The sequence below is a fragment of the Euphorbia lathyris genome, chromosome 8, assembly GCF_963576675.1.
Source record: "Euphorbia lathyris chromosome 8, ddEupLath1.1, whole genome shotgun sequence".
In the NCBI taxonomy this organism is placed as follows: domain Eukaryota; kingdom Viridiplantae; phylum Streptophyta; class Magnoliopsida; order Malpighiales; family Euphorbiaceae; genus Euphorbia; species Euphorbia lathyris.
Window position 1 is genome coordinate 39964083 of NC_088917.1, and position 18037 is coordinate 39982119.

Genomic DNA, 18037 nt, shown 5'->3' on the forward strand with positions numbered 1-18037 from the left:
GTAATTAATTCAAACCTCAAATAATTGAATTATATCATAAAACTAAACTATTATTTAAGAAATACATTAACATTTCAAAAGTCTATAATTATTAATTTCAAATTTATATATTTTTCAAAAACATATATTTTGTTAATGTTTGTTCTTTACACAATTGCTCATAGTTTCCTTTTGCGTTTCTTTACAATTTTTTATTTTTTTTCTACTTCGGTTATTACTCTTCACATTCTTTTCGGTTGTCATTCAAGTGATCTGGCTTATAACGATCATGTCTTCTTTTTATGGTTATTGGTTTCAAACGGTAGTATGATTAACAAGCTTAATATAAATAAAAATATTCATTATATGATAGTAGCTAAAAGTATTTGAAATGTCTCAACACTATAATATTAAATAAGCAACAAACTATCTACATTTTATAATTATTTGAAATTAATTCAATTTAATAATTAAAATTATCTAATCCAACTAAATTTAATATATTATAATATTTTAAAAAAATATAAAATAAAATAATAAAATTTAATTTAAATAAAATCAATATTTTATAATATTTATATATATAAAAAAAGCAGCATTGAGAAGAATTGGACGAGGACAGGTGTGGTTGATTAACCAGCGAGTCACCTGCCTCTCTCTCTTGACTTGACGATGAAAGAGAAGGCCAACCCAAGCCAAGCAATGGAACCAAAGAGAGAATGCTCTTTTCATCTCCTACAACTGCTCTCCTCTCTTCTTTCTCCAAAAGACTCTCTCTTAAAACAACCATTGCAATTTCCACAGCTTTCCCATATTTCACTGCCACTTCCTCCACCATGTCTATTCACTTACAGACCCATGCCTTTGCAGGCAACCCTCTTCTTCCCAAAACCCTCAATTCCTCTCATCCTCTCTCTCCCGCCTTAGCCCTCGACACTCTCAAATCTCATCTTTTAGACAATTCCCTCCATTCTTCTGTCAATTTCAAGGTCTTACCTTTTAGAAAGGGTAGGCCACTCGTCTCTTTCGCTGCTGATGCTGATGCTGATTCCGTCCCTAATTGGCACCTTGGTTGGATCACTTTGTCTGATTCTAAACTTTTGTTTGCTAACTCGGGGGTTGAGTTGAATGGAGACAACTTGGTTTTTCTGGGTTCCAGGTCTCAAGAGGATGAGCTTTTTTGGGCTGTTGACGTGTCTGACGAGGGCTCTTTGGTTACAGAATTTGGTACCAAGCAATTTTGTTTTATTGAGCTAAGGACGCTAATGGTGGCTACAGATTGGACTGACGAAAGCGCCATGGCTGATCTGGCTATTGCTGGTCATGTACGTCATTTTCTTCATTACCCGACAATCAAAATTCATTTGGTTTCTTCTTGTTTTCTATTGCTATTCCTTTTGGATTAATTAAGCCGCCATTTTATTAGGTTGATTGAGCTTTAATGAAAATGAATTTTGACCAATCTTTTCTTCTAGCTTGCTTTTAATCGAAGTTCAATGTGCATATTTTTTTTTTTATGTTTGTGATTGGTTGTTCATTTAGCAAAACACAAGTTAGAATTAAGTGTGAGCATTTCGTCTGTGGCTACCATTTAAAATTATATGTCTAACTATCTGGGGTTCTTTTACTGGTTCAGCTCAATTATCGCCTTTTGGGGATCAATTCTAGATTGTTTAATGGGTTTAACTATAAAAGCAAGAACTCCCAAGTAGTAAGGCAAATTGATAATTAACATGTCCAAGTTCCTTTTCTATTCTATTTCTACATTGAAATTTTGTAGTTGCATTATTCAATATGTGAAAAGCTTGGTTTTTTGTTGTTTATGTTGGTTTCTGAGAGGTTGTTGAAGCCTCCGAAATGTAATTACTAATTTTCACACTTGACTATCAAATTAGTTAACTTAGCTTGGAATGTTACTTATCAACCAGGTTGAAGTTGAATTGTCACAAACTTTAGTTATTTAAGTAATTAGCCGAAATCAGTACAACAACAACAACAACAAAGCCTTAGTCCCGAAATGATTCGGGGTCGGCTAACATGAACCATCATATAAAACCGTGAAATCAAGTCGTGTCAGCAACACAAATTCACTCCCTCCACTCCGTCCTATCCACTACCATATTTTCCTCAATTCCCAGTGAACTCATATCACTCTCGATCACCCTCCTCCAAGTTTGCTTAGGTCTTCCCCTACCTCTCACCACTACATCCCTTTACCACTCTTCGGTTCTCCTAACCGGCGCATCAAGCGCTCTACGTCTCACATGGCCAAACCACCTTAGTCGGTTTTCTCTCATTTTATTCTCAATAGATGTGACCCCTACTTTTGTCCTAATTATTTCATTACTCACCCGATCCTTTCTCGTATGACCACACATCCATCTCAACATACGCATCTCCGCCACCGACAAATTAGCTGAAATCAGTAAGCAAAATAAAATTGGGGTGTTTATTTATAACTCAAACTGTGTAAGAAAATTGAGAAACAATTGAAGCAAAAAAAATTAGTAAGGAGAGGAGAAGCAATATGTGAAGAGCTCAATTGAGGAGTTGGCAATCACTGATGTTAGAAACTCAAAACACAGATGACAATGTAAAAGAGAAATACTGCTATATTGTTATATAAAGAAGGAAACTAAGAACAAAGATAGAATGGATAGAGTTTAACCCTCTAATTCCCACGGGAGAAACCTCCCTCTCTACTAAGTAACAGCCAAACAACAACTCGAAAACCTAATCTCCCTTTCCCTTCTCTAACCTAACTTATATACTAATGACTTATACCATAACTATCCTTGTCCTATACAATTCACCCTTCCAGAACCTTCCTAATAATGGGCTAGGCCATTCTCTATTAGTTGATCATAGACATCTAAAGATCTCTATTTCTTCAAGTATAATGCAATTTTTTTTAACAATACGTGAACTAAACCGTAATCTTCCCCAATTAAATCATTAAAAGCAAGTGTCTTAATGAATTTATATCATAAGCAGTCATTTTCTAGTATAGGAATATCATGAAAACACATGAAGATGTTTGTTTGAACCAAACGACAGTTCAAATAGGGAATTTTTCGATTTGCTCTTTTGTTTCTTATGAGTTCCTAAGAGAACTTGGATTGTAATCAACCAAGCCCCACTTGCTACTTATTCTATTAATAACTATTATGAATTCTGAAATCAAAGATGTCAATAATCACAATTAAGAAATAACCTAACAAGTTTTATTTAGATTATAAACTATGGAATTCTATTTTTAAGCAAAAAGATACAAGAATTCTTAGATCAAACCCCATAAATTGACGAACAGAGGTAGCTACAGATGCACAAATCAAGCTCCTTATTTTGATATTTCTCCTTGATAATAAAATCCTAATTAACATTTTACACCTTTAAATAGACCTAAAAACCAAATGAAGAAAAAAGAAGAAGAGAGAAGTCATTTTTTTTTTCAAATCTAGAAATGGGACAAGCTCTTGTTTATGGGCTATGTTTGAGCCAGTTGAGTGTAGGTTTTCCATATCTGGTACTCTCTGCAATTTTCAAAGATATGTATTTGGACAGGTGCCAATTGAGGTGCACCTACAGGTTCATCAACAGGCCCCTATTTTCTTTTGACTTTCAACAACTTTTTACTTTTGGTCTTCAACTCCAATTTGATTCCTACTTTTGCACCTATTATCCAATTACCAAATCTATAGCAAAAAGTGTAAATGGGATGAAAAATACCTTTATACTCATCGGAATAGAATATAATCAAACCAAATTTAGCACATGAATAATTATATAATGCATCCGTCCATATTGATTGTATTTAGAGTTTTACCTCTGGAGTTCCTTTGGGAAGATGATTATCACAGTTAAACACATTTTCCTTCTTTTGTCTTAATATTGTATATTTACTTTGCCTTTAAGGCAAATTTGAGGCTCATTCATAACCAGACAATGGCATCAAATGCATCATTTTTTTTTCAGCAGAATTTTCTTTCCGAGTTATTTAATGCTTCTTATGGCCATTTGCTTGCCTGTATTTTGAAGACCTTATAACCTGCTGTCTTGGTCAAGTTAGTTCGATGTTATTGTCCCAGTTTTTCACATTTTTTCTCCCCTTAAAATGAGAAATTCTACAATGGACCAGGACCACCACATCAACAACCTGTCTTTACCAATAGTTTTTTGATACCTAATTAACTAAATACACTTTAGATTTCTCATTTTTTTATTTTGATTTTTGTTTTTTCCTCCATCCCTTGCCCAATTATGCCAGCACCCCCTTCATATTAACTTGCTCTGAGAATGATTTCCGATGGCAGTCCGATTTCTGATTGCTGTGTCCAGTCCCTTGATTTCTTGTTCAAGAATGTCATATTTGGCAGCACATTTCCCATATTCTATGCAGGGTTGGGTACAACCGTAGAGAGCAGCCATAGAATAGCGATAGTAGCTGCTGCAGTTATTGCAATGAATTTATTCAGGTTGGTTGGAACGAAGAAACAGAAGTTTGAGATCATCTTGATCAATTCCACTACAGGCCAAGGACCAGTTGGATGCAGAAATCGGAAATTGCTGTGTTTAATGGAGGAAAACACAGTAACTGGAAATTGGATGCAGCAAAGTGCATTGAAGGGCTGTTGGCAGCAAGTGGGTTGGACAAGGGAAGGAGGATAACACAAAAATCAAATAAAAAAGGAGTTATCTGATGTGTATTTATTTAGTTCATTAGGTGTCACAAAATTATTGGTAAGGACCAGTTGTAGATGTGGTGTCCTGGCCCACTGTAGAATTTCTCTAAAATGCTTTAAGATCTCTCCCAATGCAATTTTCTTTTCATCATCCCTGCTTCATGGATTTCCATGTGGGCAGTTAACTGTTGGTGGCATTATTTTTTTCTTCCTCATGGTAATCCATCATTCTTTCATTAGTAAAAGTTCAATTGATTGCATCTTGCCATAGGCATACTCCTAGTGTGTTATGCCATATGTCATGAACATTTTATTGCATCTTTGTCTTTTATGATATATATTTCAAATGGTTTTCACACTGCTCAGGCCAGGGCATTGCTGGAGTGGCATAACATATCGCACTTTTGTGGACACTGTGGTGAAAAAACAGTCCCCATGGAATCTGGGAGACGCAAACAATGCTCAAATCAGTTATGCAAGAAGAGACTTTATCCTCGTGTTGATCCAGTAAAGTGATGTTTATGCCTCTTGCTTCTGCTGTAGTTTGAAATTTCTTTGATGGTGTATGAATTACTTGACATTGTGATTTCTTGATCCCTTGTTCTGTTAATCCAGGTTGTAATTATGTTGGTTATTGATGGAGAAAATGACCGAGTCCTTCTAAGCAGACAATCACGATTTGTACCTCGAATGTGGAGTTGCTTAGCTGGTTTCATAGAGGTACGGGTCTAGTCCAACTTCTTATTTAGATGAAGTTTGGGACATCCTTTAAATATTTAGCACTTAATTTGTGTACAAGACTGTCATTTCATATTGGGTATTTTATCTCTTGTGTGCATAGTTTTTGTTTTAAAATATTTCTATTTTCTTAGCCAGGAGAAAGTTTAGAAGAGGCAGTAAGGAGAGAAACTTGGGAAGAGGCTGGTATTGAAGTGGGGGATGTCGTATATCATAGTTCTCAGCCATGGCCTGGTATAATTATACCTATCTTCTATGTGTCAAATGTCAATGTCTTTATGATTGTTTGTGTCCATATTTTGTTTCAATGTTGGTGTCTAGTGGTGAATTTGGATGAATCTAAAGAAGCTGAGTTTTTTTGTATTACCTTTCTGGAACAATAACAAGATAATTACTTTCACATGATTATTTAATTTGTCTATGCAAACCTTGTCTCAAGCAGCTGCTGTTTTCATGGATCATATTCTATAGAGCCATCATTTTTCAGATCCAATTGCTATTCGTGGTTGTTTCAATTATCAACTTCTATTCTTGTTGCATTTGCATCATGGAAATATTTAGCAATGATCTTCAGTGCAGTTTACCATTTAGCTATACAGATGCTCTTTTCTCTGAATTCACTCCTTATTTATTTGGCAGTTGGCCAAAATGTTTTTTCATTTATAATTCTGCTTCTTGTTATCTTGTCACTTATCATATCAAGTATATGGGTTGATTATCCTCTATCGTCATTGTTACAGCAATAGTTAGATGTAGGTAGTTGTTGGCATTTAAGGAAGTAGTTGGGAATTAATTACTTAGTTTGTATATAAATACTTGTAACACTTTGAGTTAAGTAATAAGAATATATTCTCACAAATAACCTTGTCAGATAACATGGTATCAGAGCCAAACAGTTTGGCTTGGTAAATTTGTTCTCGGTTGTGTTTCTGAGAACGGCTTAACGGTGGCTAGGGTTGAAGGTCGAAACTTTCAACACCTCCGTTTATCTCACCGCCCCCTCCAACAGTCTCCCCGGCCGCCGATCTGTCAGGTCGTATATCTCCGGTCGCCTGAAACGCCGCGCGTTGGCCCCACGCGCCACCGCCTACTCCGACGCGCCACCCCACTCGCCGGCGCGTGAGAGCGCGTGCATGGTCCGTTCGGCGCCGTTCTTCTTCTGCCGGTCTCGTCTCTGCATTTCCGGCCTGTCTGTGTGGTCGGATTCTCCTGGTGATAATTCCGGTCAGCCTCCTCCTTTGTGGTAACTCCAGCTTGTGTTCGGTTAGACGCATATTTCTGATCTGGTTTGTTTCTTCAATTGAGGTTGACAATATTCTGACCCTCTTTGGTCTATTTTATCTTTATCTTGGTTTTTTGTTAAAATAACAGTAGTGCATTTACTGTTCATTGAAATTTTGTGTTAATTGTCATTTGCTTGGATTGACAATGGCTGAGGAAAATGATAAGAAAGTCATGACTGAAATTACTGTTGGTACCACTCGAATTACGGATAGAAAATTGACTGGGGTTAAGGATTATACTCAGTGGAAACGTACTATTACTCGGTACATTAATAGTGTTGATTTGGGGGATCATTTGAGTAATAATCCTCCACCTAGAGATGAGCAGGGAAGTAGAAAGAAATGGATGATGGTAGACTATAAGCTTTTTAATCTGATTCAGAATACTTTAGACTCCACTATTGATGATATTGTGACTCATTGTGATACTGTCAAAGAAATGTGGGAATACTTAGAGTCTATGTATGCAAGTAAACAAGACTTGACTCATATTCATAACTTGCTGTCTTCATATTATCGTCCTCAGAGAAAGGGTCGCACCTTCTTTCAGTATTATAATGAATGTAAGCAGATATGTGAGGAGAAGCGAACTCGATTTCCTATGATAGCGGATGTTAAGAAGATGCAAGAGGATGATGATCGTATATTTGTTCTTGGATTTCTGGAAGGTCTTGGTCCTGAATTTGAGATAGCACGCAACCAGATATTGACCAGTGGGACACTTCCCTCCTTCGCTGACCTCTATGGCCGACTTCTTCCCGTGTGTAAAGATATTGAAAAGACGTCTGATGTGGTGTCTCAAGAGACAATGGCTCTGGTGAGCAATGCGACGCATGGAGCTCAAAGTGGCCCTCAGAATTCCACTAGTCACCGTATCTCTCAAAACTCTCAGATATGCCATCATTGCGGTAAAGAAGGACATATTAAGAAGAACTGTTGGAAGCTACATGGTCGGCCTCAGAAAAGTAACCATCGGAAGTTTGCCCACATTGCTGCTGGTGATGGTATCCTACCGTCCCCTCAATCTTCGTCTTCTACTCCTACTGTCACTATTTCTGTTGATGAATACGCTCGACTTCAGCAGCTGTCTCTTGATCATGGTGACTCCCAGTCTGCTGCTACTGCTTTGGCTGATACATGTAATCGGGCTGCTTGTCTCTCCACCTCATCCCGTAGTTGGGTTATTGATTCTGGTGCTACCGATCACATGACTGGTAACACAGGTATTCTTTCTTCTTTTGATACTAATGCTAATCTGCCATCAGTTACTTTAGCTAATGGAGCCACCGCTTCTGTAAATGGTCTTGGAACAGCTCATCCTACCTCTAAAATCTCATTATCCTCTGTTTTATGTCTTTCTCAATTCCCTTTTAATCTGTTATCTGTTAGTCAACTCACCAAAACCCTTAATTGCTGTGTTGTTTTCTTTCCAAATTATTGCCTTTTTCAGGATCTTGGGACGAAACAGAATATTGGTAGAGGGAAACTGGTGAATGGTTTGTATGTTCTTGACTCCACTGAAGCGGTGCCAAGACCAATTGCCTGTACTAGCTCGTCTCTGTTGCAACTTCATTATCAGTTTGGTCATCCATCTCTTCCTGTCTTGCAGAAAATGTGTCCGAGTCTCCCGAGGAACTCTACTTTGGAGTGTGAAGCATGTCAGTTTGCTAAACATCATCGAGTCTCATATTCTCCTCGAATAAATAAACGTGTTGAGTCTGTTTTTGATTTAGTTCACACTGATGTGTGGGGTCCTTGTCCTATTGTTTCTAAACTTGGTTATCGTTATTTTGTGACCTTTGTGGATGATTTTTCTCGAGTTACATGGCTTTATCCTTTGAAGTATCGTTCCGATTTATTTACTGTTTTTTGTGCTTTTCATGCTGAGATTAAAACTCAATTTAACAAAAATATCTGTACACTGAGAAGTGACAATGCCAAAGAATACTTATCTAGTACTTTTCAGTCGTACCTTTTACAGCATGGTATTATTCATCAAACGTCATGTGTTGTTACACCACAACAGAATGGTGTTGCTGAAAGGAAAAATCGCCATTTACTTGAAGTCACCCGGGCTATCATGTTCCAAATGCAAGTCCCGAAAGTTTTTTGGGCAGATGCTGTTTCCACTGCTTGTTACCTCATCAACCGTATGCCTTCCGTTGTTCTTCAGGGTCAGATTTCATACTCTATCCTGTTTCCTTCTCAATCTTTATTTTCTCTTACCCCTCGTATTTTTGGGTGTACTTGTTTTGTACACGATATTCGTCCTCAAGTCTCTAAACTTGACCCCAAATCTCTCAAATGTGTCTTTTTGGGATATTCTCGCAGTCAGAAAGGGTATCGTTGTTACTCTCCATCTTTGGGGCGCTATCTTGTTTCGGCCGATGTCACGTTCTTTGAGAATACACCTTTCTTCTGTCCATCTTCCCCTTCACCCTCTTTTCCTGCTGATACAACTGATGATGATTTTTTGATCTATACTATAAGTGAACAGGTTGTCCCTCGTCCTCCAATTCGTCACGTTTATTCTAGGCGTGTGCGGCATGCGGTTACGGCACCTGCTCCAGAACCAGACACCAATGATCCTCCACCATCATCTGTTTCGGCTCCAGATCCTCCACCTTCATCTGAACCCAGTCTTGATCTTCCTATTGCCCTTCGAAAAGGTACAAGGTCTTGCACTTACCCTATCTCCTCCTTTGTCTCTTATAATGCCTTATCACCCCCTTCCAAGTGTTTTGTAGCTACCTTAGATTCCATAGCAATTCCAAAATCCATTTCAGAGGCTATGGATCATCCTGATTGGCTAGAGGCAATGAAAGAAGAGCTGAAGGCACTTGAACAGAATCACACTTGGGACCTGGTGGACTTACCAAAAGATAGGAAGCAAATTGGTGCTCGGTGGATCTGGACTGTCAAGATGAATCCTGATGGTATTGTTGCTCGGATGAAGGCTCGCTTGGTTGCTAAAGGCTATGCTCAGACTTATGGTATTGATTATTTCGATACTTTCTCCCCTGTTGCCAAACTCACTTCTGTCCGTCTGTTCATTTCTTTAGCTGCCACTTACAATTGGGAGCTTCATCAACTGGACGTTAAAAATGCTTTCTTGCATGGTGACCTGAATGAAGAGGTTTATATGGAGCAACCTCCTGGCTTTGTTGCTCAGGGGGAGTCTGGGAAGGTGTGCAGATTAAGGAAATCTCTGTATGGTTTGAAGCAATCTCCTCGTGCATGGTTTGGTAAATTCAGTGCCGCTGTAATGGAATTCGGTCTACATAGAAGTGCATATGATCCCTCTGTTTTCTACTTCAGTTCTAGTTCTGGATGCATTCTTCTGGTTGTGTATGTTGATGATATCATAATTACAGGAAGTGCTATTGCTCGGATTAAGAAGTTGAAGGAGTTCCTTGGTACTTGCTTCCAGACAAAAGATCTTGGTCCTTTGAAATACTTCTTGGGAATAGAAGTATCTCGCAGTAGGAAAGGAATTTGTTTAAATCAGAGAAAATGTTGTTTAGATATGTTGAAAGATGCAGGTCTAATTGAGGGAAAGACTTGTGATGCTCCAATGGTGCCCAATGTGAAGTTGAAGTCCGATGATGGTGACTTACTCAAAGAACCTGAGAAATACAGGAGATTGGTTGGCAAACTAAATTATCTCACAATTACTCGTCCTGACATTTCATTTCCTGTAAGTGTGGTAAGTCAATTCATGTCCTCACCTAGGACAACGCATTGGGATGCTGTTACCCATATCCTAAGGTATCTAAAGGGAGCTCCTGGACGAGGCTTGTTATATCAAAATCATGGACATCACATCGCAGAAGGCTTCACCGATGCAGACTATGCTGGAGATCAGAGTAAGAAACAAAGTGTAGTTTCTAGATCCAGTGCAGAATCTGAATACCGAGCTATGGCACAGGCTACGTGTGAACTTGTGTGGTTACGTCGTCTACTTGGAGAAATTGGGTTTGACCAGATAAAACCAATGAAGTTATATTGTGATAATAAAGCAGCTATCTATATTGCAAATAACTATGTGTTTAATGAAAGAACAAAGCATATAGAAGTTGACTGTCATTTTACTCGAGAGAAGTTGGAAGATGGTACAATCACAACTCCACATGTCAGAACCGGAAGTCAATTAGCAGATGTGTTCACCAAGGCTTTACCAGGAACTCGAGTCAATTATATTTGTAGCAAGCTGGGCATGATAAATATCTATGCTCCAGCTTGAGGGGGAGTGTTACAGCAATAGTTAGATGTAGGTAGTTGTTGGCATTTAAGGAAGTAGTTGGGAATTAATTACTTAGTTTGTATATAAATACTTGTAATACTTTGAGTTAAGTAATAAGAATATATTCTCACAAATAACCTTGTCTGATAACAGTCATAGAGAGTAATCATCAGACTGATGTTAGGGTAAGTAGGATACTAACTGCAAACAGTAAACAAACATTTTCCTGCAACATCGAGTTGGCTGGAAGTAATGGTGTTTCTGCAGAATGAACTACGAAATGCAGTCTGGATTTTGTGATAAATAATTAATTTGCAACTGATGGCTTTTCGCATTAGTATGCTATGCATGTAGCTTATCAATTTTATTTATTTCTCTACGTTGCTGACTATTTTGTTCTGTATTTTCTTTTTAGTTGGACCTAATGGTATGCCATGCCAGCTGATGACGGGTTTCTTTGCCTATGCAAAATCACTAGAGATAAATGTAGACAAGGCAGAGTTGGAAGGTATTTGAAATTGCAGACATCTGTTATTTACAGTTAGATCTTTTGTTGGCATAGTTTAATAGAAAATGTGATTTACCTGTCATGAGTCATGTTCTTACAAAAAAGCTTGGCAGTTAAAATTTCGAACTATGAAATTAATTTATTTTTATACTATTTAATGTTATTTTAAGTGCTTATTGAATTTTTATGCAAATTATACTTATAAAGTTTTATAGATATCTATGTGATATATAATAATAATCGTAATAATAATAATAATAATAATAATAATAATAATAATAATAATAATAATAATAATAATAATAATTCAATTACTGAAAGAAACAGTGGCTCCACCATTAACCCAATGGTCTGTTGGATCCTAGTTTTTCATTTTTAAGGTTCAGTGCTCGCTTTTTGGTTTTCATACATATTAGCATAGTTTTTAAAGGCGAAAGGCGAGGCACGACAAACAAATTAGAAAAACACAGAAAATAAAACTATAACTCAAATTGACTAGTTTAACTTCTAAATTCTTAAAACAAAATAAAACTTCTAGTCTAATAATAAACTCCTAATAACATGTCAAACATCATCATTTGAATTCCTTGCCTTGATCTCGTGCACATACTTCCAACAAGGATCCGAACTCAGCCCCTATTCCCAATTATTTCTGTTTTTCTTTTCCATGAGAAAATAGAAATTGATTGTATTTTGATGGTTGGAGCATAATGTTCTAGCATAGGAGTCAATGAAATAATCTCTGTTAGAGCCTTCACAGAACAAACTAGGAAGTGGTAATGACCAGCCAAATGTAGTCACCTTTACATGAGCTGCATATCAGCTTTGGATCGGCTGAAGCTTGGATATAAATATGGTAAAATAGGAAAATAGATGAAACACAACAACATTGATAGAAAAGTAAAGAGCATTTACTTTTCATCGCGAATGAGATATGATCTAGTGGAGCATGTATTTAGGCTAATTACAACCTCGGAATTGCCACAACTCTTCATTTTTTTAACAACAAACCCTTCGCCATCACAACTGTTGTCCTTTTGGCTTGAAACCAATAAACTCAATGGCCGGACCCGGAGATGCCATGCGGGTGCCATGTCAACTATTTTTAACTTTGCGAGAAAAAAATAATATATATATTTTTTTCTTACATCCCTAATACCTTCGTAAAAAAAGTAGTTACTTGAGACCCAAATGTGGCATCTACAGCAAATGGACTTTGCTGATTTCAGGTGAAAAAGACAACAGAAGAAACAAAAAGTCAAACGTCAAGAGGTTTGTCGATAAGAATTAAAGCGTTATGGCAATTCTGTTCCATTTTTTTTTTTTATAGTTGGAGGACCATGTGTATAATTAATCCCATGTATTTATCAAGCAATATTTCATTTGCTTCACTTGATTCTACCAGGAATAGAAAAGAAAAGAAAAGCTTATGGGAGGAATTGAAATTGGATAGCCATCCAACTTTTTCTTGACCTGAAAGTGTTAGGTGTCTAGTCCAAAGGAGCTTGTTATATATGCTGTTTTAATTAAAGTCTATTGGGAATTGCAATATGTACATCTTTTTTCAGGACCCAAATTTTGTGGATTTGGTTTTAAGTAGCAGGAAAATTATCTGGTAGGTTTAAGTTGTGAAAATGAATTAATAAGAGTTTGATATTTGCAGATGCTAGATGGTACAGCAGAAAGGAAGTCCAAAAAGCATTGCAGGTTGCAGAATACGAGAAGGCACAAAAAACAGCAGCAGCCAAGGTTGATCAAATGTGCAGAGGAGTAGAGAAAGGACAAAATTTATCAGCAGACTTCAACGTTGAAAGTGGAGAACTTGCTCCAATGTTTTTCCCTGGCCCTTTTGCAATTGCTCACCATTTGATCTCCTCCTGGCTTAATCAATCTTCTACTATTGCAGATGCTGTCCAAGTCCAACACAAACAACCTACCCCTTCACTTTCCAATTTGTAGCATTGCAGATCATCTTTTTTCATTTCTTAATCATGGGAATTTATCTGTTGTGTAACTAATCAAAATCTTCTTTGCTACCTACTATTGTGCAAGTAGATTCTTTATGGCTATGTGATTTATTTGTTAATATATGAATTAGGAAACATTTATTAAAGGAGAAGGCATAACATTCTTGTTTCAGATTTTGAGAAGGAACTATGCACTCGAATTGTTGAATACAAATGATGACCCATAACATTTAGCATTGTAGAATTTTAAACAACATGAGACAAGCCATTGGAATGAACAAGTAGAAGCACGAAAAGACAGCAGAGATGTGTCTAATGTAAATAAGATTAAAAGAAAAAGAAAAAAGAAAACTGTGATAAGGTACAGTAGCAGTGATTGAGTGGGAAATCTGAGGAAGCTGGCATAGAATGTTGAGTTAATTCAATTGCGTTGGTGTTTGGTTGTAGCCCATGTTATGGTTGAGGTGGCGAGAGCATCCATGGGATCTATACATTTTTTCAAGAGAGGATCATCATGGGGCAGAAGATTCTGAAATTCATCGGAAGCAAGAATCACAACGTTGACTGCTCTCATCAGAAGAATGTGAATAGCAATTCGTACGAGATTTCTTGCTCCTTCCATGTCCTGCCTTCTCAATGCTTCAGTTGCAGGAATCAGAATGTGATCCCTAGTTCCATTGTCTGGTAACACAACCTCAAACCCCTACAATACTTAATTAAGTACCAAATCACATTCACATAAACAAAAACAAAACAAAACAAAACAATGAAAAAACTGTAGGTACCTGATTCTGCAGTTTTTCCTGATAAAAATGACCACTTGGATTGGCTTCAAGTAATCCAATTCGGACGTCACTTCCAGCTTCCATTGGCTTCAATTTTGCTTCCTTAAGTTGAGTAGCTACACACTCTCCAACATGGAAAAATGGCAACAGGCATCCTTGTGATATCTCCTGATGCCAAATGTGGGAGAGATGGCAAGGCATAACTATGCAACCGGCGCCTGACTGCTCCAGAAATGTCCTTTTGCTCCGCAAATTCTCAATGATCTCAGAACAAGTATGAGGATGAGTATGAGATGGTGCCACTCTGGTTATCATAGGATCGCTGCATACCACAAAAGGAACAGATTCTTTTCCAGCTCTTGAGCTCATCCAGACAAGCTTTTCCAGGAAAATCAGAGTAGACAAAACAGACACACCTCCGATCACACCGATTGTGTTTTCCTGTTTGAACAAGGAACTGGTTTTTCTATACTTTTTTTGGTTTTTACTCTCATCAATTTGAACATTAACTGACGACAACTTTACATTTAGTCTTCTTCTTCTACTCATCTTATCAACATTACCAAGTCCAAGTGGAGGATTACTTGATTTATGAATTAGCAATCCCATTCCTTGTTTAAACATACCTTCCTCCTTATTTACAAGTGATATTCTTAAAATTCACATGTCAAATTAAGAATCTAACATACTTAATCATCTAATCAAAATTCTACTAATTCAAGATTTTGCTAAAATAAGGTGGTATTTTCCTTAAAGAAAAAGAAAGGGCCTAGACTAGCTTTTAGGTACTAGAAAGAAAGAAAGAAAGAAGGAAGAGCCCTCATTCATTCTGATTCTGATTCTGAACTCTCTCCCTAAGGAAGACGATGTAGGGAAGTAAAGACAGAAATCTCCCATTCCATTCTAATGTCTGTCTGTCTGTCTAATCATGGAAGGTATGGGGGAATCCACATGCTTGATGCTTGTCAGCCGTTCAAAACTAATCAGATATATTAATAATTCAAGCAGTTGATTAGTATATCAAGACAAATTCTCTCCATTATTTAGCTTTGCTTTGCACCAATTTAATCACTATCTCCAACTATATATCAATGAATTATTGGTGATGCATATTGCCAAATCTGAAGCATGATTACAACATAACATAAAAGGCTTCAACCAATTATAATTTCAGCTTTTCTCTAAATTGATAAAAGATTCTTCAAAAATATCACTCTATCCAACCTTCAATTTTCTTTCAATCTTTCAATTATTTACACTACATATACATACAAATACACAACGCCTCTTCTCTTGTACCACAAATTTCTTACATAAGAAATTTTAAAGTGTGCATACCATAATATCACAAACTAAAAACAATTTTGAATAAGGAGAAAATGAGTCACCCAATTAAAACTAAATTCCAATTATTGTCAGACTAGTAGGATAAAATTTCATTCTATTTTTATTTGGTTAGATAGATTAAACTCTATCTCTTATATTCTACTCCATTTTATTGTAGTAGTTATGTAGAGATAAAGACGGATCTTAATTCACCTGATCCACCATAGTTACGGGTAGATAATAATACTAACGAGACATAATCAACAACCAAGAGTTATATAAAACAGAAATTAAGAACGAGTTTGAATGAAATAACCTCAATCATTCCTCTGATCTCTGAGTAATTTGCAAAACAAAGGAGCTGTAGGTTAACATGCGTAAGCACTTCGATGCTCAAGTCAATACAATACTCAAATCTAAAGTATAAAGTAAAAAAGTAGAGACCACAGCTTTAGACATACCACATGCTCTCTGTACATATAGGTAATGTAGCCTTTTTGTAACTATTTTTTGTTAGTACCTTTACACGTGTCAAGCTGTTATTGGAACATCTATGCTTTCCAAAACAAACCTTTATGTATGGAAAACCTTTGATATTTTGAGCGAGGAGGACGCATATATCTTTTTTTGGATTCTCCCTTCATTACATCGTTGGGCGAGTTTTTTCCTTTCTAGGGCTGCACTCGGTCGGCTCTCCTAGGAGCCAACTTATGGGCCTTAAGCCCAAATCTAAGAATAACTTTATCAAATTGGGTTGTTATCAAAAGCCCCTAGCAAGAGTATTAATACCTTTTTAAGGTTGATCAACCCTTCATTTACCTTATTTATGAGGATTATAATCTGGAGGAGGCGTGGCTATGGACTGTGCAGACATGTGTCTAATTTGCATTGCATGATGCTTAAGTGAGTCATTAGAGCATCTCCAATAGAGAGAGCTCAAAAGAGTGCCAGCTATTCATGAGATGAGTTTGGACATGTATATTTAACATTTAGTCTGGTCCAGCCCGAGCCCATAAAAGCACGAATATAAAATGGATTGGGCTTGGGATTAACCTCAAAACCCAAGCTCAACCCGGCCCGTCCGCCTTTATAAAAAAATACTATATACATATATTTATTTATTTAACATTTTTACTTTGCATTTTAATATTAATTCTAATTGTTTTGTTTTCAAATTATTCAATCCATTGGTATATGATAACTCAGTATAACAGCACAATGATAACTCAATCTAGTTAGTATGCGTTTACAATTTTTTTTTGTTTTTATTCTAATATCACCAATGAATTATATTTTTTTTTGCTTTTTTTATCATAACAAATAATTAATATCTAATGTCTGGAAAGCATCTTATCGGTCCTCTTATCAGTCCTCTTATCAGTCCCGCCATTCTATTAAAAATTACAGTCATTGTATTTTATCGAATCAATAAACTAAATTTTAATTTATTAAATTTTATTATTTATAATCATATTTTAATTTTAGTTTAATTTATTTTTTAATTGAACGGGCTGGGCTGGGCTGGGTTTGGGAATTGGTTTTTGTAGTTTGGCCCAGCCCGGCCCGAGCCCGATATAACTATACTATGGGCTAGGTTGAGCTTGGACAAGGTAATTATGTTTCAAGCCCGCTTAGGCCCGGCCCAAGCCTAGTCCGGCCAGCCCACGAACATGTCTACTCTTGATTAACCAAGAGAATGGATCTCTCTATCCTCATTTCTCACTTCGTAGGATTTTATTAGGTACTTATTATGCTTGATGTCGTTATTTTCCTTATATATGTGTGTGTTTACAAAGTGTGTTTCTTCGTCTGTCTATATGTTTCTCTTTGCTAAAAAATGCCCTTTCTTTCTACACAGCTCCAGAAATCGAAATTCCAAGAGGAAGGTAGTCCGCAGGTCCTTCAACTCGTCCATCATCTATTTCTTGTTAGTGTTGTGTCCTAAAGACAATGGTTTTATATACTTTTGTTAAATAAATGAATAGTTTATTTGACTTATTTGATTCATTCAATATAGTAATTGACTACATAAACACATTTTATCTGTTATTACATAATTAATAAGATAGAAGAAATCCATAGTTTATATTCATAACATAAAGCGTTCATACAAGATGAAGTGATACTGTACTTTATGACTCTAATAAATGATAATAAACCTAAACATCCCAAGTCAAACATTATATTATAAAATTTATATAATGCCATTTGAGACTTGCATGTAATAATGTCTCTTGACGGATTACCCATGCATATATTGCTGACAGATTTTGTTCCAGCAAGAAAGTGCTTTATTTACGGAATTGCGTTGTTTACTGATGAAATTTTCCGTCAGTAAACAAGTATTTTCTTGTAGTGTTGTTGTGAGTGCACGATACTTTTGGGAAGGAGTTTCACTCAAGTCGCCTGGAAAAGAAGTGCATCGCATGACGAGCGTGACACACACGTTTTAAGCAATGCTTGGTAAAACATGACATGGAACAACTTATAGCTGAATTGTACAGAGTTGCCACCCAATATACTAGA

The 18037-nt window shown here is 36.6% G+C and overlaps 2 protein-coding genes across 2 annotated transcripts; one reads left to right on the plus strand and one right to left on the minus strand.

Annotated features, from left to right (window-relative positions):
• The first annotated feature begins 604 nt into the window (after window positions 1-604).
• LOC136202274 (nudix hydrolase 19, chloroplastic) lies at window positions 605-13572 on the plus strand. The gene is made up of 6 exons (XM_065992791.1): window positions 605-1304; window positions 5028-5168; window positions 5277-5381; window positions 5534-5633; window positions 11341-11433; window positions 13097-13572. The coding sequence occupies exons 1-6, from the start codon at window positions 699-701 to the stop codon at window positions 13390-13392; spliced, it is 1341 nt and encodes a 446-aa protein (XP_065848863.1). The 5' UTR covers window positions 605-698; the 3' UTR covers window positions 13393-13572.
• Window positions 13573-13599: 27 nt separating this feature from the next.
• LOC136202275 (uncharacterized) lies at window positions 13600-15536 on the minus strand. Its single transcript, XM_065992792.1, has 2 exons — window positions 14186-15536; window positions 13600-14103 (listed from the first exon to the last, which is right to left on the minus strand). Exons 1-2 carry the CDS (start codon window positions 14807-14809, stop codon window positions 13822-13824), a joined length of 906 nt encoding a protein of 301 aa, XP_065848864.1. The 5' UTR covers window positions 14810-15536; the 3' UTR covers window positions 13600-13821.
• Window positions 15537-18037: the final 2501 nt, after the last annotated feature.